The sequence below is a fragment of the Bufo bufo genome, chromosome 2 (genome assembly GCF_905171765.1).
Source record: "Bufo bufo chromosome 2, aBufBuf1.1, whole genome shotgun sequence".
In the NCBI taxonomy this organism is placed as follows: domain Eukaryota; kingdom Metazoa; phylum Chordata; class Amphibia; order Anura; family Bufonidae; genus Bufo; species Bufo bufo.
In genome coordinates, this window is record NC_053390.1 from 472,616,010 (window position 1) to 472,642,666 (window position 26,657).

Below are 26,657 nucleotides of genomic sequence, written 5' to 3' on the forward strand. Positions count from 1 at the left end.
AGGTGTTCGAGGACATCTGCCACCGATGGGGCCGTCCGGACGTAGATTTGATGGCTTCCCGGCTCAACCACAAGGTGCCGGTGTATCTTGCCCGCGCTCGAGACCCACGGGCGGACGGGGTGGACGCGCTGGTATTTCCATGGCAGCGGTTCAGCCTCCTTTACGTCTTCCCTCCGATTCCTCTGTTGCCGAAGGTGCTGCGCAAGATCGAGGCGGAGGGGATACCAACCATTCTCATCGCTCCGGATTGGCCTCGTCGCGCCTGGTTCTCCAGCGTCGCTCGTATGTTGGCGGACGTCCCGTGGCCTCTGCCCGACAGAGAGGATCTCTTGTCTCAGGGGCCGCTCTTCCACCAGAATTCACGGCAGCTGCGTTTAACGGCGTGGCTGTTGAGACCGCCATCCTGAGGAAGAGAGGCTTCTCTGATGCGGTGGTAAGAACCATGATCAGGGCTCGAAAGCCGGCTTCTTCACGAATCTATTATCGCACCTGGAAGGCCTTCCTGGTGTTTTGTGAGAAATCGGGCTACTCGCCCCTACGTTTCTCTGTCCCAGTGGTGCTGTCTTTTCTCCAGTCCGGCCTCGACATGGGTCTGTCGCTCAGTTCTTTAAAGGGTCAGGTTTCTGCTTTGGCTATCTTTTTTCAGAGGTCCATTGCCTTTTTGAGACCTGTAAAAACCTTCCTGCAGGGGGTGGCGCATTCGGTTCCTCCGTATGTGCCTCCCTTGCCCCCCTGGGATCTCAACTTGGTTCTGCGCGCCCTTCAGGCGGCGCCTTTTGAACCTCTGAGGGAGATCTCTCTGGTTTTACTCACCTGGAAGGTAGTTTTTCTGGTGGCCATAACCTCCATCAGGCGAGTTTCGGAGCTGGCCGCACTTTCCTGCCGGGAACCTTTTCTGGTCTTTCACCAGGATAAGGTGGTGCTCAGGCCGGTGCCTTCTTTTTTGCCCAAGGTGGTTTCTCCCTTCCACCTTAACGAGGATCTTGTCCTGCCCTCTTTTTGTCCTTCTCCGGTGAACCCCAAGGAATGCGCTCTCCACTCCCTGGACGTCGTCAGGGCCCTGAAGGTGTACCTGGGGGCTACCGCTTCCTTCCGGCGTTCAGACTCTCTCTTTGTGATTCCTGAAGGGTCCCGTAAGGGCCTGGCGGCTTCCAAGGTCACCGTGGCGCGGTGGATCCGTTCCGCTATTGCTGCGGCATATCGCGCTCGCGGCCACGTTCCGCCGTCGCGGATTTCCGCTCACTCCACAAGGGCAGTGGGTGCTTCCTGGGCTAGACGCAATCGCGCATCCGTTTCCCAGTTGTGTAAGGCGGCCACCTGGTCGTCCTTACATACTTTCACAAAGTTTTATCAGTTACACTCTCTGGCCTCGGCTGATGCTGCTCTTGGGCGCAGGGTATTGCAGGCTGTGGTTCCGGTTTGACTACTGGACGTTTATTCCTGGCGGTGTTGGATTTGTTCTTTTTTCCCACCCCATGGACTGCTTTGGGACGTCCCATGGTCTGTGTCCCCCAATGGAATGAACGAGAAAAGGAGATTTTTGTGAAACTCACCTGTAAAATCTTTTTCTCGTAATTTCCATTGGGGGACACAGCTCCCGCCCCCTTTTTTTGGTTTACGCCTTAGGGTGTGCTGTGTGATGGTTTCCATAATGTTTTGTTTCCGTTCTCCTTCTCCTACTGCTTTTGCAACGACTGAAGTTCTCCTGGAGGTGCCTGGGGGTATAGCCCGAGGAGGAGGAGCTTCTTTTTTTGCATAGTGTCCCTCCTAGTAATATCTCTAAGCTATACCCATGGTCTGTGTCCCCCAATGGAAATTACGAGAAAAAGATTTTACAGGTGAGTTTCACAAAAATCTCCTTATCGCAGTCAGCACAGAGAGATAAAACTCCTATATCGATAAGTAACCTTTTGGTAATTTACTGTTGTAAGGGAAAGATGCTATCTATTAGTACATTTGTCACGTAGGGGTGGGAAGAGTGCAGCCCTGATCTCCACCCGCACCTCTGTCCCTACCTACTTGCACGGCCTGTCCTAACTGACGGCGTACAACTTGGCGGCGGTCCCTAGCTTAGATATGTGCAGGGGCCTAAAGAGTGCTAGAGTAACACGTAACAGAGTCAGGGAAGCAAAGGTCAAAGCCAGGAGGTCACGCAGGTACACAAGGGAAAACACAATAGCAAGGTCAACACAAACCGAAGTCAGAAGCCGAGAGGTCAAGTCAATTCCAAGGCGGTAACAAGGTCGAGGTCAGAAACAAAGCTGAGGTCCAAACACAATAGCTAGGTAACAATAGGAACGCTGGTGAAGGTAGAAAGAACAATCCCAGGCAACCTGTGGCCAGCAGGCTGCCTGTTTAAATAGCCCAGACTGGTGAGTCACATGACGTTGCCAGCGTCACGTGACTCTCATAACACAGCCCAACATAGCAGAGCGCCGATCATCATTAACGGCACTCAGCTCTCCTGCTTGTTGTCTAGGGGACGGAAGACGCCGGCCACGCAGAGGAGGCATGCGCAGCCGGATCCTCCCTGCCCCCTGGAGACTAGAACGCGTCCTCGCTACGCTATGTGTGCGGAATGCCGACGGTGCTGCGAAGGGAGAGTGCGCCACCGGCTCGCCGTGACAACATTAGTAAAATTGGAATGACAGTATGACAGCTCTGTTCTCTTGATAGGCCTAGATAAAGATACCTATGGAAGAGCACTGCACTGCAATAGCCAGGAAGTAGAATACATGGAGGGACTTAACCCCTTAAGGACCGGGCTCATTTTCACCTTAAGGACCAGTCAATTTTTTGCAAATCTGACCAGTGTCCCTTTATGTGTGAATAACTTTAAAACGCTTTTACTTATCCAGGCCATTCTGAGATAGTTTTCTCGTCACATATTGTACTTCATGACACTGGTAAAATGGAGTTAAAAAAATTCATTTTTATTTATAAAACTATACCAAATTTACCAAAATTTTCAAATTTCCAAGTTTCAATTTCTCTACTTCTATAATACATAGTAATACCTCAAAAAATGGGTTTTGGGGACGTTACAAGGCTTAGAAGTTTAGAAGCAAATCTTGAAATTTTACAGAAATTTTCTAAAACCCACTTTTTAAGGACCAGTTCAGGTCTGAAGTCACTTTGTGGGGCTTACATTATAGAAACCACCCAAAAATGACCCCATTCTTGAAACGACACCCCTCAAGGTATTCAAAACAGATTTTTACAAACTTTGTTAACCCTTTAGGTGTTCCACAAGAGTTAATGGAAAATGGAGATAACCTTTCCGAATTTTGGGCAAATTTTCCATTTTAATCTATTTTTTCTAGTAACAAAGCAAGGGTTAACAGCCAAACAAAACTCTATTTGTTGCCCTGATTTTGTAGTTTGCAGAAACACCCCATATGTGGTCGTAAACTGCTGTACGGGCACACGGCAGGGCACAGAAGGAAGGGAACGCCATATGTTCTTTTGAAAGGCAGATTTTACTGGACTGGTTTATTTACACCATGTCCCATTTGAAGCCCCCCTGATGCACCCCTACAGTAGAAACTCCAAAAAAGTGATCCCATTTTGGAAACTACGGGATAAGGTGGCACTTTTTTAGAGTAAATTAGATTTTTGGTTGCTCTATATTACACTTTTTTTGAGGCAAGGTAACAAAAAATAGAAATTCTGAAATTTCATCTCCATTTGCCAATAACTCTTGTGGAACACCCAAAGTGTTCATACCTAATATATGTTCATACCTAATACTCTTATGCACTAACACACAAACTCCCCTGGAATGTGAGTTATAGATTGCGTGTACCACATGTCCCACCCAGTTTTTGCTTAGCCACTGTACAGTATCACTAGTCAAATGCGTTTCCTGCAGGCAACAAATGGCTGGCTGAAAACGCCTCGTTTCCGTGCATCAGCCATACCCCTCACATTCCAGCTCAACACTTTAATCACCTGTGTCATGGTGAAGCACTGTTATATACCTGCATCACACACCCCATTCAATCAACATCCATTCAAAGTTCGTGCCCCCAGACCAATCCCTATCTAATCCCCACCCCCCCCCCCCCCCCTGATCAAATTACCACAAAAGAGAACCATATTCCCTACATCTCCAACTGTAAACCCATAAACGGGGCAATCCCTTAGCAATTTGCCCGCCAATGAACAGTAAACATCACTGAACATATAAACACACTCCCACGAAGAGAGAATCCTCTCCACTACAGGGAAACACACTGTGATCCCCGAACCACCTACTCCCACCTCAGAATCTACCATGCGGTAGCATTATAAAATACACTTCTTAAAGAGGACCTTTCATCTGAATCAAGTAAGTAAACTGAATATACATACATGGAGAGCGGCGCCCAGGGATCCCCCTGCACTTACTGTTATCCCCGGGCGCCGCTCCGTTCTCCGGTTATAGGCTCCGGTAAAGTCACAGTTAGGCTCCACCCATTTGAGCCTTCCGGCGTCTCTTTCTCCTATGTTGTAGCGCTGGCCAATCGCAGCGCTCAGCTCATAGCATGGCTAAGAGCTGAGCGCTGCGATTGGCCAGCGCTACAGCATAGGAGAAGGAGACCGCGGCAGGCTCCAATGGGTGGAGCCTAACTGTGACTTTACCGGAGCCTATAACCGGAGAACGGAGCGGCGCCCGGGGATAATAGTAAGTGCAGGGGGATCCCTGGGCGCCGCTCTCCATGTATGTATATTCAGTTTACTTACTTGATTCAGATGAAAGGTCCTCTTTAACTGGTGCAACATAGAAATGGCATTGAAGTGCAAACATATATAAAAGTGAAATCATAATGCTTATCTGCCTCCTTCAAGTGTCCAAGGCCCCATTCCTCAGTTGCCGTTCGTGGACGTCCAGCCACTGTGCCGCTTCATCCGGATCCTCGAAGAATCTAGTGGATCCCAATGCCACCACTCGCAATTTGGCAGGGAACAGCATGGCATATAGAACCTGCAACCCTCTAAGCCTCCTCTTGACATCCATAAAACGGCTGCTCCTCCGCTGCACCTCATTCGAATAATCCGGAAAAATGGAAATTTTAACCCCATTCAGGACCATAGAAACATAGAATGTGTCGGCAGATAAGAACCATTTGGCCCATCTAGTCTGCCCAATATATCTGAATCCTATGAATAGTCCCTGGCCCTATCTTATATGAAGGATAGCCTTATGCCTATCCCATGCATGCTTAAACCCCTTCACTGTATTTGCAGCTACCACTTCTGCAGGAAGGCTATTCCATGCATCCACTACTCTCTCAGTAAAGTAATACTTCCTTATATTACTTTTAAACCTTTGCCCCTCTAATTTAAAACTGTGTCCTCTTGTGGTAGTTTTTCTTCTTTTAAATATGCTCTCCTCCTTTACCGAGTTGATTCCCTTTATGTATTTAAAAGTTTCTATCATATCCCCTCTGTCTCTTCTTTCTTCCAAGCTATACATATTAAGGTCCTTTAACCTTTCCTGGTAAGTTTTATCCTGCAATCCATGTACTAGTTTAGTAGCTCTTCTCTGAACTCTCTCTAGAGTATCTATATCCTTCTGGAGATATGGCCTCCAGTACTGCGCACAATACTCCAAGTGAGGTCTCACCAGTGTTCTGTACAGCGGCATAAGCACTTCACTCTTTCTACTGCTTATACCTCTCCCTATACATCCAAGCATTCTGCTGGCATTTCGTGCTGCTCTATTACATTGTCTTCCCACCTTTAAGTCTTCTGAAATAATTACTCCTAAATCCCTTTCCTCAGATACTGAGGTCAGGACTGTGTCAAATATTCTATATTCTGCCCTTGGGTTTTTACGCCCCAGGTGCATTATCTTGCACTTATCCACATTAAATTTCAGTTGCCAGAGTTCTGACCATTCTTCTAGTTTTCCTAAATCCTTTTCCATTTGTCGTTTCCCTCCAGGAACATCAACCCTGTTACATATCTTTGTGTCATCAGCAAAAAGACAAACCTTACCATCGAGGCCTTTTGCAATATCACTTATGAAGATATTAAACAAAATTTGTCCCAGTACAGATCCCTGTGGAACCCCACTGGTAACATGACCTTGTTTTGAATGTTCTCCATTGACTACAACCCTCTGTTGTCTGTCACTCAGCCACTGCCTAATCCACTCAACAATATGGGAGTCCATGCTCAATGACTGCAGTTTATTGATAAGTCTTCTATGTGGGACAGTGTCAAAAGCCTTACTAAAATCTAGATATGCGATGTCTACTGCACCTCCACCGTCTATTATTTTAGTCACCCAGTCAAAAAATCTATAAGATTTGTTTGACATGATCTCCCTGAAGTAAACCCATGTTGTTTTTCATCTTGCAATCCATGGGATTTTAGATGTTCCACAATCCTATCCTTTAATAGGGTTTCCATTAATTTGCCTACTATTGATGTCAGACTCACTGGTCTATAGTTGCTCGATTCCTCCCTACTACCTTTCTTGTGAATGGGCACGACATTTGCCAATTTCCAATCTTCCGGGACGACTCCTGTTACTAATGATTGGTTAAATAAATCTGTTAACGGTTTTGCCAGCTCACCACTAAGCTCTTTTAATAATTTTGGGTGTATCTCATCAGGCCCCTGTGACTTATTTGTCTTCACCTTAGACAGCAAACTTAGAACATCTTCCTCTGTAAAGATACATGCATCAAACGATTTATTAGTCATCCTTTCTAGTGGAGGTCCTTCTCCTTTTTCTTTTGTAAAAACTGAACAGAAGTATTCATTAAGGCAGTCGGCTAGCCCTTTATTCTCTTCTACATACCTTACGTCCTTTCTTTTTAATTTAGTTATTCCTTGTTTTAATTTCCTTTTTTCATTTATATATCTGAAGAATGTCTTATCCCCTTTTTTCATAGACTGAGCTAGTTTTTCTTCTGCCTGCGCTTTAGAAGTTCTTATAACTTGCTTGGCCTCTCTCTGCCTAATCTTGTAGATTTCCTTATCTTCATTGCTCAGGTTTTTTTATAATTACAAAATGCTAGCTTTTTATTTTTAATGATTTGGGCCACTTCTGCTGAGTACCACAGTGGTCTCTTCCTTTTTTTGCTTTTACTGACAAGTCTAATGCAATTTTCTGTTGCCTTCAATAATGCACCTTTTAAGTAGTCCCATTTCTCCTGGACTCCATGTAATCCGTTCCAGTCTGATAAGGACTCATTTATGACTAATTTCATTTTTGAAAAGTCTGTTTTTCTAAAGTCTAAAACTTTTGTTTTTGTGTGGTGGGACTCTTTCACAGTTCTTATATTAAACCACACTGACTGGTGATCACTAGATCCCAAGGTTTCGCCTACAATGACATCATATACCGAATCCCCATTTGTGAATACCAAATCCAAAATGGCCTCCCTCCGGGTTGGCTCCTCAACCACTTGTAGAGATAACCCCAGTAGGGAATTTAGAATATCTGTACTCCTGGTAGAACTTGGTATTTTGGTTTTCCAGTTTATATCTGGAAGATTGAAATCTCCCATAATGATAACTTCTCCTTTCATTGTCATTTTAGCTATTTCTTCAACTAGTAGATCATCTAGTTCTTTAACTTGACCAGGTGGTCTATATATCACACCTACACGAGTTACTGCATGGTTAGCAAACTGCAACGTAACCCAAACTGACTCTATGTTGGCCTCACCAACTTGTATTAGGTTAGATTTAATGCTATCTTTCACATACAGGGCCACTCCTCCTCCTTTCTTGCCTTCTCTGTCTCTTCTGTATAAAGAGTACCCTGGTATGGTTATGTCCCAGTCATTTCTTTCATTAAACCATGTCTCCGTAACAGCCACTAAATCTACATTCTCAGATGCCATTATTGACCCAAGTTCATTGATTTTTTTACCTAAACTGCGAGCATTTGTAGACAGGACTCTGAGCTTATCATTTCTTAACCTCTGTGCTTCTGACCTGTTCTGGCATTGTTTCGGGGGGCAATTGGACTCTTTTATTTTCACTCTTTTGCCCCCCCTTCCTAGTTTAAATACTCTTTCACAAATTCTTGGAGTTGTTCACTAAGTACATTTGTTCCTTTGAGAGAAAGATGCAAACCATCTTTTTTGTACAGTTCCTTTCTATTTTTCTATTCCAAGTAGAGCTATCATGAGAAACAAAGCCAAATCCTTGCTCTTGACACCATTTACCAAGCCAGATGTTGAACTCCTTTATGCGCCTCTGCCTATCATTCTGAACATTATGCACAGGCAGAACTTCAGAAAATGAAATGGTGGATGCAAAATCCTGTACGTCATTACCAAGTGTGATGAAAGATTTTTTCACCTCTGACACTTCATTGCAAGCCAGGTCATTTGTCCCTAGATGGACAAGAACATCCACGTCCCCTTCCTGCTTTGCTTGCTTAACAATATTAATAATACGTCTTCTATCTCTTCTAGCAGTAGCCCCAGGGAGACATCTCACAAAACCATTTTCTTTAAGCTCCACACTTCTTATGATTGAATCACCCAGCAACAGCTGCTTCCTTTGAGACTTCACTTTATTTTTTTTGTCCTTGGCTGCAGTCTTGCATACATTAGACATAGGAGTCGATGGTTTCTCACCCTCTGTGCTTGAGTCCATATCCATGTTGTCCTTACATTCTGAGAGTGCTGCAAATGAATTATGGAGAACCACCGACTGTGGGACATGTCTTCTATCCACCACTCTAAGTCTTCCAGAACCTACAGTAACCCATCTCTTCCATCGACCATCTCTTCATTATCTCTAGATTGCCATAAAATAGTGTCCCGATCTTTGAAATGCAATATCTTCGCAAGTATAGGACGAGGAGGTCTGCCTGGTGGAAGCGGCCGCATGGGCACTCTGTGCGCCCTCTCCACCGCATATAGGGAAGATAGGCCTTTCTTATGAAACAACTGGTATAACCATTTCTCCACAAATTCAGTGGCATTGGCCCCCTCCGTCTTCTCCGGCATTCCTACAATGCGCAAATTATTCCTTTGCGATCTGTTCTCTAGATCATCCGTCTTAGCATATAGGGCCGCAATGTCCTTCATAGTCGTCTTGGACGCCATTTGCAAAGGGTGTACTTAATCTTCCATTGATGACACCCTCTTTTCCAATTCAGAGGTGCGCTCTGAAATTTTATGTAAATCATGTCTGATTATAGAGACATCAGACTGCCGACCTGTACTGTGAGTACTTTGAGGGTGCTGTTGCAGCTCCCAACAGCCGCCATTATATCCTTCAGAGTGGGCTCCTCTGTAGACGCGGCCCGAAGGCCCACCCTACCCTTTCCAGGGCTTGCAGGAGCAGACAAAGGCTGACTAGCCGTTACTGGGCCGTCGCCATCAATGGAACCGTCCTCCTGGTCAGAGGAGGTAAGAGTATCAGTCCCCTTGTCAGTAGACCAATCGCCCACTCCGCTATCCACACGGGCAAACTTGCTGAGCTTGGCAGCCGCGCTCTGACTCGCCACCTCCTGCAGCGCCATCACCTCTCCACTATCTGCGCCATGTTGGCCAGCCTCCATTCTGTCTTGCCTTGCAGTTTTGCTTGACTTCCTCTGCATTTTCAGGCTCCCCCAAGCGTTACAGCAGCCTCCGGACACTTTTCTCACACCAGGTAAGGTTATTTAGTGGAATCGGACCATGCTACCGACAGTTTAAGACAGGATACCGGCAGGAGCAGTGAACGGTGCGTCTCACTCCATGCGCTAGCAGGCCACGCCCCCCAGTTTTTTACATTTATTTTACTTTAACACAATAATGGCATTTTAGAAAATAAATATCATGTTTTAGTGTCTCCATAGTCTGAGAGCCATATTTTTTTTTACTTTTTGGGCGATTGTCTCATGTAGGGGCTCATTTTTTGCCGGATGAGGTGCCGATTTGATTGGTACCATTTTGGCATACTTACACCTTTTTTGATCACTTTTATTACCTTTTTTGGTAAGTAAGGTGGGCAAAATTTCAATTTGATCATAGTTTTTATTTAATTTTTTATGGCGTTCACCGTGCGGGGAAAGTAACATGACTGTTTCATAGATCAGGTCATTACGGACGTGGTGATAACAAACGTGTAGTGCATTTTTAATTTTTTTTAATCAGCATATTTTTTTTTTACCCACACCCACTTGGTTCTTGAAGATCCAGTGGGTCTGATGTAATACAGTAAACTATATTATGTACTGTACTGTATTTTCACTTTACACTTGCTCTCTTGCTCTGATCAGACTTCTGCCTTTAGCAAAAGTCTGATCAGACTTAGCCTTACCATGGCAAGCTGGAAGCCTGTGAAGGCGTCTGGTTGCCATGGTAACCATCACACGCTGCCACAACAGAGCAGCGGGCGATGGGGAGGGAGGGGGGCCCCCTGCCTCTGTGATCCCATCAAGAATCGGGGGCTGAAACGGCACAGCAGCCCCCGATGGGAGAGGGAGGGACCCCCTCGGCATTGTCAGAGAGTGCCTGCTCAATGATTTCAGCAAGCACTCTGTTCCGATCACCGCCCGTCGTCCTTAACCCTTTCATGACCAAGGGTCATTGATGCCCCAGTGTCCAGGTCAAAATTAACAAATCTGACATGTCACTTTATGTAGTAATAACTTTGGAACACTTTTACTTATCCACGCCATTCTGAGATTGTTTTCTCGTGACACATTGTACTTCATGATAGTCATAAATTTGAGTCACTATATTTCACCTTTATTTATGAAAAAATCCCAAATTTACCAAAAATTTGGAAAAATTCACCATTTTCCAAATTTCAATTTCTCTGCTTCTAAAACAGAAAGTGATACCTAATAAAATATTTATTAGTTAACATTCCCCATATATCTACTTTATGTTGGCATCATTTTGGAAATGTCATTTTATTTTTTTAGGACGTTAGAAGGCTTAGAAGTTTAGAAGCAATTCTTACAATTTTTAAGAAAATTTCCAAAACCCACTTTTTAAGGACCAGTTCAGGTCTGAAGTCCCTTTGTGGGGCCTACATAGTGGAAACCCCCATAAATGACCCCATTATAGAAACTACACCCCTCAAGTTACTCAAAACTGATTTTACAAACTTTGTTAACCCTTTAGGCGTTCCACAAGAATTAAAGGAAAATGGAGATGAAATTTAAAAATTTCACTTTTTTGGCAGATTTTCCATTTTATATATTTTTTTTCTTTAACACATTGAGGGTTAACAGCCAAACAAAACTCAATATTTATTACCCTGTACGGGCACACGGCAGGGCGCAGAAGGAAAGGAATGCCGTACGGTTTTTGGAAGGTAGATTGTGCTGGATTGGTTTTCTGAACGCCATATGTTTTTTATATTTCGGCCAATCGTCTTGTGCAGGGGCTCGTTTTTTGCAGAAAGTGTTGGTTTTTATTGGTACCATTTTTGGGTACATAGGATTTTTTGATCATTCATTATTACACTTTATGGGGCAAGGTGACCCAAAAATTGGCTGTTTTGGAACAGTTTTCATTTATTTATTTTTACAGCGTTCATCTGAGGAGTTAGGTCATGTGATAGTTTTATAGAGAAGATCGTTACGGACGTGGCAATACCTAATATGTATACTTTTTCTTATTTATTTAAGTTTTACACAATAATAGCATTTCTGAAACCCAAAAAATTATTTTGTTTTAGTGTCTCTATAGTCGGAGAGCCATAGTTTTTTTTATTTTTTGGGCGATTGTCTGTCTTAAATAGGGTATCATTTTTTGCGGGACGAGGTGACTGTTTGGTACTATTTTGGGGGTCATAAGCCTTTTTGATCGCTTGCTGTTGCACTTTGTGATGTAAGGTGACAAAAATAGCTTTTTTGGCACTGTTTTTTTTTATTTTATTTTTATGGTGTTTATCGGACGGGGTCTATCATGTGATATATTTATAGAGACGGTCGTTACGGACGCGGTGACGCCTAATATGTGTATTTTATTTTATTTTTTTATAGGAAAAGGCAATGTCTTTTTTTATTTACATTTTTATTTATATATTGATTTATTTTTACTTTTATTATTTTCACTTTTTTATCAGTTCCCTCTTGGATCTTGAAGATCCAGTGGGGCTGATAGTTGTACTATACTTTGCAATGCTCTTGCATTCCAAAGTATAATACTTCCAGATTGCCTGTAGGTGGCAGCACTGGACGCCTTTGCCATGGCAACCGGACGCTTTTGCAAAGCATCCGGTTGCCATGGCAACCATCGGGTGCTGCAATCACAGCGCTGCAGCCCCGATGGTGGAGAGAGGGAGCTCCCTCCCTCTGTTAACCCCATGGATGCCGCAACCGCAGCATCTATGGGGTTACAGGAGAGTGTCAGCATAGAGCTGACACTCTCTGCTGATGGTGGCGGCTCAGGAATGGAGCCGCCGCCATCACACACAGAATGGGGAATCGGGGGCAGCGCTGGAAAGGGGGGGGGGTCAGGGGGTACAGACTACAATGGGGCAGGAGGGGCGGCTAGAAAATTAATGCAGGGGGCGGATCGCATGCCAGGAAGGAGATGAGCAGGAAGGAGATGAGGGCACAGATCGGGGAGGGGCACCATGTGCTTAGAGCGGCACAGATGGGGGGGTGGGGGGGGTAGTCATGAGGAACACTATCGGCTTTCAGGCTCTGCAGAGCGCAGATCAGAGCCTGAAACCGGCATTTTAGCACTGCCGCGATCCGATTGGTTAGTCTGCACAGACTAACCAATCGGATCGATTGCCGGCAAGGGGCCACTCTGATTGGTCCCTTGCCGGCATTACTGCACTGTATGCTGTCCGTGACAGCAGCAGGACAGGGGCAGAAGCTTTAATCCAAGCGTTTTGCAGCGCTTGGATTAAAGAGCTGCCAGAACGTTTATATACGTGGTAGCTGCACGGGGTATGTGCAGCTATCACGTGTATATATACAGATTGCGGTCGGGAAGGGGTTAAGTACCGGGACATCGGGGCGTACCTGTACGCCCTGTGTCCCGAAGAGGTTAAAAAATTATATCCGGATAACCATACCCATGTTTTTTGAGGGGGAAAAATGGATAATTCACAAGCTTTTAAAATGTTGATGGTAGTGTCACTTTAAAGGGGTACTCCAGTTACCATAAATATAATTTATGTTTTAGACTAATTCATCATCAATAATTACCTAGTATAATGTAAATTTGACATATTTACTGTTCAGTAGTTCTAAAAGTAGTTTTGTTGCTCTGTTAACCACTGTGTTTCCTCATAAATTACCATGGCATTGACCTGTAGTTCTGAACCTTTGTTAGGTTGAGCATGCTCAGTGTGTTGCTATCGATTCTCTAACTAAATGTCATGTGAAACAAAGGGCGTGTTAATGTGCTGCTGATTACTGAGTAGAGGGGGCGTAACTGGATTAATATCAGGCAGCCAATCAATGAACATCAACACGACCAGTGCCAGTTTGTGCCAAACTCACAGCAGAAATTCTAGGAATTGTGGGTATTGTAGCCTTTGAAGTTTTGTGAGGGAAGATCAGGCGCCATGATACTCTGTGTTGCAGACTCACACAGGAGCGAGACAAATGGATTGCAAGGTAAATTAAAAATCTGGTTATATGTATAGGTTCTGGTTTGGTCACAGCTTGCAGCCTTAATGCAGTTTTTCAAAAATTAAGTTACTTTACCGGAATACCCCTTTAACATATATTTTTTCAAGTGTGCATGACCATGTTTTTGTTAAATATTTCTTTCTTTAAATTCTTTCAGATGGGTGCACATTGTCTGCGCTATTGCAGTTCCGGAAGCTCGCTTTGTAAATGTGATTGAACGCCACCCAGTGGATATCAGTACAATTCCAGAACAGAGGTGGAGACTGGTGAGTTAAAGGGAGTCTGTCACCTGTTTTTCACCAATATATCTAAGAGCACTGTACCACAGAAGATTGCATACACACCCCAAGCATACCTCTGTGCACTTTGTGCCTTTATTCCATGTCCAGGAAAAGCACTTTCTGCTTGAAAACAGCTCCTAAGTGCCCAGCTCTGCTGCTGCATGTGCCCAAAGCAAACCAGACTGAAGAGGGGAGGGCTGCTTTAGCTGCTCATACCTTGGGATTGCTACCAGCTAGAAATATGGGCCTGGCCTTATTTGAAAATTGGCATTCCAACCTTTCAAACTATACCAGAGCATTATATTGAGTCAGGAGTAAGGCTACTTTCACACTCGCGTTTTGGCTTTCCGTTTGTGAGATCCGTTCAGGGCTCTCACAAGCGGTCCAAAACAGATCAGTTTGCATTCTAATGCATTCTGAATGGAAAAGGATACCCTCAGAATGCATCAGTTTGCCTCCGTTCCGTCTTGCAGTGTTTTGGTGTCCGTCTGACGAAACGGAGCCAAACGGATCCGTTCTGAAACACAATGTAAGTTAATGGGGATGGATCCGTTTTCTATGACACAATCTGGCACAATAGAAAATGGATCAGTCCTCCATTGACTTTCAATGGTGTTCAAGACTGATCCGTCTTGGCTATGTTACAGATAATATAAACAGATCTGTTCTGAACGGATGCAGGCTGTTGTATTATCTGAACGGATCTGTCTGTGCAGATCCATGATGGATCTGCACCAAACGTGAGTGTAAAAGTAGCTTAACCACTTTCCGTCCGCCCATAGGATATAAACGTCCTATGGGTGGATCTCTATTTCTGAACGGACATTCCAGAACGTCCTTTCAGAAAGTGCAGCTGCACGCTAATCGTGCAGCTGCTGATCGGGTTGCCCGCTGTCAGTGACAGCAGGGCAACCCAAAGAGAAGGCAGGGACAGTGCCCAGGTGTCCCTGCCTTCTGGATCGCTGCATACACAGCGCTCACCGAGCGCTGTGTATGCAGAGCAAGAAGCGCTATGCGCTTCCTCTCCCGGCCCGGCGGTCATGTGACCGCCGGGACCGGAGAGTGCAGGAGCTGTGTGAGGTCTTTCACAGACCTCGATCAGCCCTGCTCTGAGGCTGTACAGCGCAGAATTATGCTGTAAAGCCTCTCTGGGGGGTGTATTTCTCCTGTAACTGGGGCTACTATGTCAGCCCCAGTTACAGGAGAAATCAACAGTGAAAAAAAAAAAGAAAAAGTGAAGTAAATGTCCCCCAGAGGTCTTGTATGACCTTATGGGGGACGAAAAGTGTAAAATAAAAAAATAAAAAATAAAGGGTTGAAAAAATAGTCCCCAAGTAAGGAATAAAAAAAAAATGTTAAAAATAGAAAAAATAAAATAAAATAGACATATTTGGTATTGCCGCGTCCGTAAAAAACAGCTATATAAAAATATCATATGACCTAACCCCTCGGGTGAACACTGTAAAAAAAAAAAAAAAAACTGTGTCAAAACAAGCTATTTTTGTCACCTTACATCACAAAAGGTGCAACACTAAGTGATCAAAAAGCTTATGTCCCACAAAATGGTACCAATAAAACAGTCACCTCATCCCGCAAAAAATGAGCCCCCACATAAGAAAATCTCTCAAAAAATAAAAAAAACTATAGCTCTCAGAACATGGACACATTAAAACATAATTTTTTTGTTTCAAAAATGCTATTATTGTGTAAAACTTTAATAAATGAGAAAAAGTATACATATTAGGTATCGCCACGTCCGTAACAATCTGCTCTATAAAAATGTCACTTGACTGAACCCCTCAGGTGAACGCTGTAAAAATAAATAAATAGAAACTGTGCTAAAACAACCAATTTTTTGGTCACCTTGCCCCATAAAGTGTAATAATGAATGATCAAAAAATCATATGTACCCAAAAATAGTACTAATAAACTGGCACCTTATCCCCTAGTTTCCAAAATGGGGTCACTTCTTGGGAGTTTCTACTGTAAGGGTGCATCAGAGGGCTTCAAATGGGACATGGCATCTAAAAACCATGTGGAGTTCCTTTTCATCTGCGCTCTGCCGTGTGCACATACAGCAGTTTATGACCACATGTGGGGTGTTTCTGTAAACCGCAGAATCTGGGTAATAAATATTGAGTTTTGTTTGGCTGTTAACCATCGATGTGTTAAAGAAAAAAATTGATTAAAATGGAAAATCTGCCAAAAAAGTGAAATTTTAAAAATTTGATCTCCATTTTCCTTTAATTCTTGTGGAATGCCTAAAGGGTTAACAAAGTTTGTAAAATCGGTTTTGAATACCTTGAGGGGTGTAGTTTCTACAATGGGGTCATTTATGGGGGTATCCACTATGTAGGCCCCACAAAGTGACTTCAGACCTGAACTGGTCCTTAAAAAGTGGGTTTTGGCAATTTTCTTAAAAATTTGAAGAATTGCTTCTAAACTTCTAAGCCTTCTAACGTCCTAAAAAAATAAAATTACATTTCCAAAATGATGCCAACATAAAGTAGACATATGGGGAATGATAAGTAATAAATATTTTATGAGGTATCACTTTCTGTTTTAAAAGCAGAGAAATTGAAATTTAGAAAATTGCGAATTTTTCAAATTTTTGGGTAAATTTGGGATTTTTTCATAAATAAAGGTGAAATATTTTGACTCAAATTTATGACTATCATGAAGTACAATGTGTCACGAGAAAACAATCTCTGAATGACTTGGATAAATAAAGGCGTTCTAAAGTTATTACCACATAAAGTGAGATATGTCAGATTTGCAAAATTAGGCCTGGTCAGGAAGGGGGCAAATGGCCCAGATGGCAAGTGGTTAAGCTGTTTTTACTTTCACTTTCAGCTGGGCACTTGGGAGCCGTTTTCCAGCAGACTAAGGCCTCATGCACACGACCGTTGTGTGCATCCGTGGCCGTTGTTCCATTTTCCGTGATTTTCTGCGGACCCATTGACTTTCAATGGGTCCGTTGAAAACTCGGAAAATGCACCATTGTTCATCCGCGGCCGTGATTCGTGTTTCCTGTCCGTCCAAAAAATATGACCTGTCCTATTTTTTTGACGGACAACGGTTCACGGACCCATTCAAGTCAATGGGTCCGTGAAAAAACACGGATGCGCCCAAGATTGGAATCCGTGGCTGTAAGCTACTTTTACACAGACTGATCGCAGATCTGTCTGCATAAAAGCTTTTTCAGAGCTGAGTTTTCACTTCATGAAAACTCAGATCCGACAGTATATTCTAACACAGAGGCGTTCCCATGGTGATGGGGGCGCTTCAAGTTAGAATATACTAAGAACTTTGTACATGACTGCCCCCTGCTGCCTGGCAGCACCCGATCTCTTACAGGGGGCTGTGATCAGCACAATTAACCACTCAGGTACATCAACTGTGGGGTTAATTGTGCGTATCATAGCCCCCTATAAGAGATCGGGTGCTGTCACGCAGGAGGGGGCAGACCCCCCTCCCCTGTATTTAACTCCTTGGTGGCCAGTGCGGTCCCCCCTCCCTCCCCTGTATTTAACTCATTGGTCGCCAGTGCGGCCCCCCTCCCTCCCCAGTATTATATTCATTGGTGGCCAGTGCGGCCTCCCCTCTCTTCCCCCCCCTCCAATTAAAATCACCTTCCCCCATCATTGGTGGCCAGTGCGGCCTCCCCTCTCCCCCCCCCCCTAATTAAAATCACCCCCCCCCCCATTATTGGTGGCAGCGGAGAGTTCTGATCGGAGTCCCAGTTTAATCGCTGGGTCTCCGATCGGTAACCATGGCATTCAGGACGCTACTGCAATTTTTAGAAGCATTATACTTACCTGCGATGTCTGTGACCGGCTGGGCGCTCCTCCTACTGGTAGGTCTGTGCTATAAGCAATGCGCTGCACAGACCTTTCACTTACCAGTAGGAGGAGCGCCCGGCAGGTCACAGACAGCGAAGGGAAGTATAATGCTTCTAAAATTGCTAAGTAACCATGGCAACCAGGACTGCAGTAACGTCCTGGTTGCCATGGTTACCGATCGGAGCCCCAGCGATTAAACTGGGACTCCGATCGGAACTCTCCTCTGCCACCAATGATGGGGGAAGGTGATTTTAATTAGGGGGGGGGGAGAGGGGAGGCCGCACTGGCCACCAATGATGGGGGGGGTGATTTTAATTAGGGAGGGGGGGGAGAGGGGAGGCCGCACTGGCCACCAATGATGGGGGAAGGTGATTTTAATTAGGTGGGGGGGGGGGGGCGGCCACCAATGAATATAATACTGGGGAGGGAGGGAGGGGGGCCGCACTGGCCACCAATGAGTTAAATACAGGGGAGGGGGGTCTGCCCCCTCCTGCCTGGCAGCACCCGATCTCTTACAGGGGGCTATGACTTGCACAATTAACCCCTCAGGTGCTGTACCTGAGGGGTTAATTGTGCTGATCACAGCCCCCTGTAAGAGATCGGGTGCTGCCAGGCAGCAGGGGGCAGTCATGTACACAGTTCTTAGTATCACTATGGGAACGCCTCTTTGTTAGAATATACTGTCGGATCTGAGTTTCACGATCTAACTCAAATCCGATGGTATAATCTAACATAGAGGCGTTCTCATGGTGATGGGGACGCTTCAAGTTAAAATATGCCATCGGATTGGAGAAAACTCCGATCCTATGGTATATTAACTCCTGACTTTACATTGAAAGTCAATGGGGGACGGATCCGTTTGCAATTGCACCATATTGTGTCAACGTCAGGACAGATCCGTTTGGCTCCGCACGGCCAGGCGGACACCAAAACGACTTTTTCTTCATGTCTGTGGATCCTCCAAAAATCAAGGAAGACCCACGGAAGAAAAAACGGACACGGATCACGGACCTACGGACCTTGTTTTTGCGGACCTTAACCACCTCCGGACCGCCTAACGCAGGATCGCGTTCCGGAGGTGGCAGCCCTGCGCAGAGTCACGCATATATGCGTCATCTCGCGATGGCCGAGATTTCCTGTGAACGCGCGCACACAGGCGCGCGCGCTCACAGGAACGGAAGGTAAGAGAGTTGATCTCCAGCCTGCCAGCGGCGATCGTTCGCTGGCAGGCTGGAGATGTGTTTTTTTTAACCCCTAACAGGTATATTAGACGCTGTTTTGATAACAGCGTCTAATATACCTGCTACCTGGTCCTCTGGTGGTCCCATTTGTTTGGATCGACCACCAGAGGACACAGGTAGCTCAGTAAAGTCCCACCAAGCACCACTACACTACACTACACCCCCCCCGTCACTTATTAACCCCTTATTAGCCCCTGATCACCCCTGATCACCCCATATAGACTCCCTGATCACCCCCCTGTCATTGATTACCCCCCTGTAAAGCTCCATTCAGATGTCCGCATGATTTTTACGGATCCACTGATAGATGGATCGGATCCGCAAAACGCATCCGGACGTCTGAATGAAGCCTTACAGGGGCGTGATCAATGACTGTGGTTATCACCCCATATAGACTCCCTGATCACCCCCCCTGTCATTGATTACACCCCTGTCATTGATCAACCCCCTGTAAAGCTCCATTCAGACGTCCGCATGATTTTTACGGATGCACTGATAGATGGATCCGATCCGCAAAACGCATCCGGACGTCTGAATGAAGCCTTACAGGGGCATGATCAATGACTGTGGTGATCACCCCATATAGACTCCCTGATCACCCCCCTGTAAAGCTCCATTCAGATGTCCGCATGATTTTTACGGATGCACTGATAGATGGATCCGATCCGCAAAACGCATCCGGACGTCTGAATGAAGCCTTACAGGGGCATGATCAATGACTGTGGTGATCACCCCATATAGACTCCCTGATCACCCCCCTGTCATTGATCACCCCCCTGTAAAGCTCCATTCAGATGTCCGCATGATTTTTACGGATGCACTGATAGATGGATCCGATCCGCAAAACGCATCCGGACGTCTGAATGAAGCCTTACAGGGGCATGATCAATGACTGTGGTGATCACCCCATATAGACTCCCTGATCACCCCCCTGTAAAGCTCCATTCAGATGTCCGCATGATTTTTACGGATGCACTGATAGATGGATACGATCCGCAAAACGCATCCGGACGTCTGAATGAAGCCTTACAGGGGCATGATCAATGACTGTGGTGATCACCCCATATAGACTCCCTGATCACCCCCCTGTCATTGATTACCCCCCTGTAAAGCTCCATTCAGATGTCCGCATGATTTTTACGGATGCACTGATAGATGGATCGGATCCGCAAAACGCATCCGGACGTCTGAATGAAGCCTTACAGGGGAGTGATCAATGACTGTGGTGATCACCCCATATAGACTCCCTGATCACCCCCCTGTCATTGATTACCCCCCTGTCATTGATTACCCCCCTGTCATTGATTACCCCCCTGTCATTGATCAACCCCCCTGTCATTGATCACCCCCCTGTCATTGATCACCCCCCTGTCATTGATCACCCCCCTGTCATTGATCACCCCTCTGTAAGGCTCCATTCAGATATTTTTTTGGCCCAAGTTAGCAGAATTTTTTTTTTTTTTTCTTACAAAGTCTCATATTCCACTAACTTGTGTCAAAAAATAAAATCTCACATGAACTCACCATACCCCTCACGGAATCCAAATGCGTAAAATTTTTTAGACATTTATATTCCAGACTTCTTCTCACGCTTTAGGGCCCCTAGAATGCCAGGGCAGTATAAATACCCCACATGTGACCCCATTTCGGAAAGAAGACACCCCCAGGTATTCCGTGAGGGGCATATTGAGTCCATGAAAGATTGAAATTTTTGTCCCAAGTTAGCGGAACGGGAGACTTTGTGAGAAAAAAATTAAAAATATCAATTTCCGCTAACTTGTGCCAAAAAAAAAAAATTTCTATGAACTCGCCATGCCCCTCATTGAATACCTTGGGGTGTCTTCTTTCCAAAATGGGGTCACATGTGGGGTATTTATACTGCCCTGGCATTCTAGGGGCCCCAAAGCGTGAGAAGAAGTCTGGTATCCAAATGTCTAAAAATGCCCTCCTAAAAAGAATTTGGGCACCTTTGCGCATCTAGGCTGCAAAAAAGTGTCACACATCTGGTATCGCCGTACTCAGGAGAAGTTGGGGAATGTGTTTTGGGGTGTCATTTTACATATACCCATGCTGGGTGAGAGAAATATCTTGGTCAAATGCCAACTTTGTATAAAAAAATGGGAAAAGTTGTCTTTTGCCAAGATATTTCTCTCACCCAGCATGGGTATATGTAAAATGACACCCCAAAACACATTCCCCAACTTCTCCTGAATACGGCGATACCACATGTGTGACACTTTTTTGCAGCCTAGGTGGGCAAAGGGGCCCATATTCCAAAGAGCACCTTTAGGATTTCACAGGTCATTTACCTACTTACCACACATTAGGGCCCCTGGAAAATGCCAGGGCAGTATAACTACCCCACAAGTGACCCCATTTTGGAAAGAAGACACCCCAAGGTATTCCGTGAGGGGCATGGCGAGTTCCTAGAATTTTTTATTTTTTGTCACAAGTTAGTGGAAAATGCTTATTTTTTTTTTTATTTTTTTTTTCATACAAAGTCTCATATTCCACTAACTTGTGACAAAAAATAAAAAGTTCCATGAACTCACTATGCCCATCAGCGAATACCTTGGGGTCTCTTCTTTCCAAAATGGGGTCACTTGTGGGGTAGTTATACTGCCCTGGCATTCTAGGGGCCCAAATGTGTGGTAAGGAGTTTGAAATCAAATTCTGTAAAAAATGACCTGTGAAATCCGAAAGGTGCTCTTTTGAATATGGGCCCCTTTGCCCACCTAGGCTGCAAAAAAGTGTCACACATCTGGTATCTCCGTAATCGGGAGAAGTTGGGGAATGTGTTTTGGGGTGTCATTTTACATATACCCATGCTGGGTGAGAGAAATATCTTGGCAAAAGACAACTTTTCCCATTTTTTTATACAAAGTTGGCATTTGACCAAGATATTTATCTCACCCAGCATGGGTATATGTAAAAAGACACCCCAAAACACATTCCTCAACTTCTCCTGAATACAGAGATACCAGATGTGTGACACTTTTCTGCAGCCTAGGTGGGCAAAGGGGCCCACATTCCAAAGAGCACCTTTCGGATTTCACAGGTCATTTACCTACTTACCACACATTTGGGCCCCTAGAATGCCAGGGCAGTATAACTACCCCACAAGTGACCCCATTTTGGAAAGAAGAGACCCCAAGGTATTCGCTGATGGGCATAGTGAGTTCATGGAAGTTTTTATTTTTTGTCACAAGTTTGTGGAATATGAGACTTTGTATGAAAAAAAAAAAAAAAAAAAATCATCATTTTCCACTAACTTGTGACAAAAAATAAAAAATTCTAGGAACTCGCCATGCCCCTCACGGAATACCTTGGGGTGTCTTCTTTCCAAAATGGGGTCACTTGTGGGGTAGTTATACTGCCCTGGTATTCTAGGGGCCCAAATGTGTGGTAAGGAGTTTGAAATCAAATTCAGGAAAAAATGAGGAGTGAAATCCGAAAGGTGCTCTTTGGAATATGGGCCCCTTTGCCCACCTAGGCTGCAAAAAAGTGTCACACATCTGGTATCCCCGTACTCAGGAGAAGTTGAGGAATGTGTTTTGGGGTGTCTTTTTACATATACCCATGCTGGGTGAGATAAATATCTTGGTCAAATGACAACTTTGTATAAAAAAATGGGAAAAGTTGTCTTTTGCCAAGATATTTCTCTCACCCAGCATGGGTATATATAAAATGACACCCCAAAACACATTCCCCACCTTCTCCTGAGTACGGAGATACCAGATGTGTGACACTTTTTTGCAGCCTAGGTGGGCAAAGGGGCCCATATTCCAAAGAGCACCTTTCGGATTTCACAGGTCATTTTTTACAGAATTTGATTTCAAACTCCTTACCACACATTTGGGCCCCTAGAATGCCAGGGCAGTATAACTACCCCACAAGTGACCCCATTTTGGAAAGAAGAGACCCCAAGGTATTCGCTGATGGGCATAGTGAGTTCATGGAAGTTTTTATTTTTTGTCACAAGTTAGTGGAATATGAGACTTTGTAAGAAAAAAAAAAAAAAAATCATAATTTTCCGCTAACTTGTGACAAAAAATAAAAAGTTCTATGAACTCACTATGCCCATCAGCGAATACCTTAGGGTGTGTACTTTCAGAAATGGGGTCATTTGTGGGGTGTTTGTACTGTCTGGGCATTGTAGAACCTCAGGAAACATGACAGGTGCTCAGTCAGAGCTGCTTCAAAAAGCGGAAATTCACATTTTTGTACCATAGTTTGTAAACGCTATAACTTTTACCCAAACCATTTTTTTTTTACCCAAACATTTTTTTTTTATCAAAGACATGTAGAACTATAAATTTAGAGCAAAATTTATGTATGGATGTCGTTTTTTTTTGCAAAATTTTACAACTGAAAGTGAAAAATGTCATTTTTTTGTAAAAAAATCGTTAAATTTCGATTAATAACAAAAAAAGTAAAAATGTCAGCAGCAATGAAATACCACCAAATGAAAGCTCTATTAGTGAGAAGAAAAGGAGGTAAAATTCATTTGGGTGGTAAGTTGCATGACCGAGCAATAAACGGTGAAAGTAGTGTAGGTCAGAAGTGTAAAAAGTGGCCTGGTCTTTCAGGGTGTTTAAGCACTGGGGGCTGAAGTGGTTAAAAAAAAAACTGTCGTCTGCATGAGGCCTAACAGTGCTTTTCCTGTACATGGAATAAAGACACAAATACACACGGGTATGTCTGGAATGTGTCTGCAATCTTCTATGGGGCAGTGCTCTTAGTTATATTGGTGAAAATGAGGTGACAGACTCCATTTAAGCATAAGCAAATAAACATGTAAAATAAGTAAAGTATGATACGATCATTACTGCATAATTTGAGGATCGTATTAACAAATAGTGTTATCTAATTCAGAGATGTGTATATTGCCGGAAGAAAATCCGAAAAGAGGTTGCAGCTTGTGTCCAATGTTCTGTTGATCGATGTTCCACCTCCTTCCATGTCACATGTGCACATGCAGCTGGCATATCTATGGAGCCTGATGACTGGCCTTATGTTGTGTCAATTACATGCTTCAAGCACAAGGCAAACAGTCAATCTGTAAGTACTGTTCAATTACTTATTGGCATTTATTGTTGACTGGGTTTAAATGGGTTCTGCCAAGTTAGAAACGTATCCTCTGACCACAGGATAGGGGATCAGCGTCTGTTTGGTGGGGGTCTGGGTATGAGAGCGGATGTCCAATTGTCCTGAATGAATGTTGCAGGAGGTTGCACATAACTGCTGCCGCGTCATTCTTCATGAGATTGAACAGATGACAGCACAGCATGTGTACTGACCATGTGATCCTTCCTGCTTCTCCCTCCTGGCCTTACTGTTCCTTGCAGCCACACTGCTGTAAGAATCTGTGGCCAGTGTAAGTGGTGGGGGTGTGGCATTCGAAATGAGTCGCCTCTACTCCTCCCTGAAGACCAACTGTTGAGTGTTGAGTGATCCTCTTTGTCATGTTGTCAGTGAACACAGGAAGATGATGGAGCACAATCTACTACTACTTTACATGTATTTATTTAAAAAATTATCACATGATCAAATATTGCTTGTTTATATGTAAAAAAAAAAAATTAACAGAAGTGCCTCTTTAATGACAACCTAACATTTGAACAAATTTTCTCTTGCCATTATCATATGGCACAGTGAACACCGTAAAAGATAATTTCCCCATACAAAAAAGTAATACAGTTTTTTTAAATACATATGTACCTAAAATGGTGCAATTAAATAAAACTCTTCCAGCAAAAACAAGCTCTTGTATGGCTACTTGTAGTTATTACTTTAGGCAGAGAAGAAATTTTTTTTATTCTGTAAATAAAAATGGCTGTGTTCACGAAGCTTAATGGGTTTTGCAAAAAAAAAAGTTTTGTTGCTCTGACTTATCATTACTGATATACCGTGACCTGGATGAATGAGAACATTCACAGACACACGATAATATTCCTGTTGATTTATTATTTACCTGCAGAGTACAGCTTCCAAGGATGTCATTGTAGGTCAAACTGTGATTGGCCGGAATCGGAACGGTTTGTATTATCGCTGCCAGGTGATTGGATCTGCTACTCATGTTTTCTATGAAGTTAACTTTGATGATGGCTCATACAGTGACAATGTCTATCCTGAAAATATCATGGTGAGATTTGACATCAAATTGGTTTTGTTTATTTGTAGACTACATTTTGTATATATTTACAGACAATTAGAAAAGAACATTACACCCTTCTGAAATTTCAATCTTAAAATAAGAAGTACATTAAATTAGAAAGCAATTTACCCTGAGATAAATACAACATTTTTATAGCTCATAGCAATAACATCAAATATTTTGCATTCGGGAAGTTTTTTTGGCCTTGTGGTAAAATCACATTTTCCCCCATCAATCTGTGCTATATACCCCTTAACGAGAAAGTGAAAACAGAATTTTAGAAATGTTTGCAAATTATTAAAAAGGGTAAAACTACAATTTTTAATGGACATAAGTATTCAGACCCTTTGCTATGACACGTAAAGTTTATCTCTGGGTGTTTCCTATTTCTCTTGCGACGTTTCTACATCTTGATTGGAATCCACCTGTGGTAAATTCAGTTGATTGGGCATGTTTTGGAAAGACATACAGTACAGACCAAAAGTTTGGACACACCTTCTCATTCAAAGAGTTTTCTTTATTTTCATGACTATGAAAATTGTAGATTCACACTGAAGGCATCAAAACTATGAAATAACACATGTGGAATTATATACATAACAAACAAGTGTGAAACAACTGAAAATATGTCATATTCTAGGTTCTTCAAAGTAGCCACCTTTTGCTTTGATTACTGCTTTGCACACTCTTGGCATTCTCTTGATGAGCTTCAAGAGGTAGTCCCCTGAAATGGTTTTCACTTCACAGGTGTGCCCTGTCAGGTTTAATAAGTGGGATTTCTTGCCTTATAAATGGGGTTGGGACCCTCAGTTGCGTTGAGGAGAAGTCAGGTGGATACACAGCTGATAGTCCTACTGAATAGACTGTTAGCTGCTTTTTTCTTGCCATAATACAAATTCTAAGTAAAGAAAAACGAGTGGCCATCATTACTTTAAGAAATGAAGGTCAGTCAGTCAGCCGAAAAATTGGGAAAACTTTGAAAGTAAGGGCTATTTGACCATGAAAGGAGAGTGATGGGGTGCTGCGCCAGATGACCTGGCCTCCAGAGTCACCGAACCTGAACCCAATCGAGATGGTTTGGGGTGAGCTGGACCGCAGAGTGAAGGCAAAAGGGCCAACAAGTGCTAAGCCTCTCTGTGAACTCCTTTAAGACTGTTGGAAGACCATTTCAGGTGACTACCTCTTGAAGCTCATCAAGAGGATGCCAAGAGTGTGCAAAGCAGTAATCAAAGCAAAAGGTGGCTACTTTGAAGAACCTAGAATATGACATATTTTCAGTTGTTTCACACTTGTTTGTTATGTATATAATTCCACATGTGTTAATTCATAGTTTTGATGCCTTCATAGTCATGAAAATAAACAAAACTCTTTGAATGAGAAGGCGTGTCCAAACTTTTGGTCTGTACTGTACATCTATCTATATAAGGTCTCCCAGCTGACAATGCATATCGGAGCAAAAACGAACCCATGAGGGGGGGGGGGGGGGGGGGGGCGTGGCCAGCAGCCGGCATGAGAGCACGCGCTTGAGTGAAGCTCCGATATCCCTAGTCTATCCTGCATCATCCTGACAAACTGCCGAACCCCACA

General features: G+C 43.9%; 1 protein-coding gene across 2 annotated transcripts in view; it reads left to right on the forward strand.

Annotated features, from left to right (window-relative positions):
- The window catches only part of KDM4B (lysine demethylase 4B), a 179,790-nt gene that overhangs the window by 128,389 nt on the left and 24,744 nt on the right, over positions 1-26,657 (forward strand). For both annotated transcript variants that reach the window (XM_040417739.1, XM_040417740.1), the window contains exons 17-19: positions 13,707-13,815; positions 23,789-23,974; positions 24,894-25,058. In XM_040417739.1, coding sequence (XP_040273673.1) covers positions 13,707-13,815; positions 23,789-23,974; positions 24,894-25,058 — 460 coding nt within the window. The remainder of the gene's footprint in view (positions 1-13,706; positions 13,816-23,788; positions 23,975-24,893; positions 25,059-26,657) is intronic.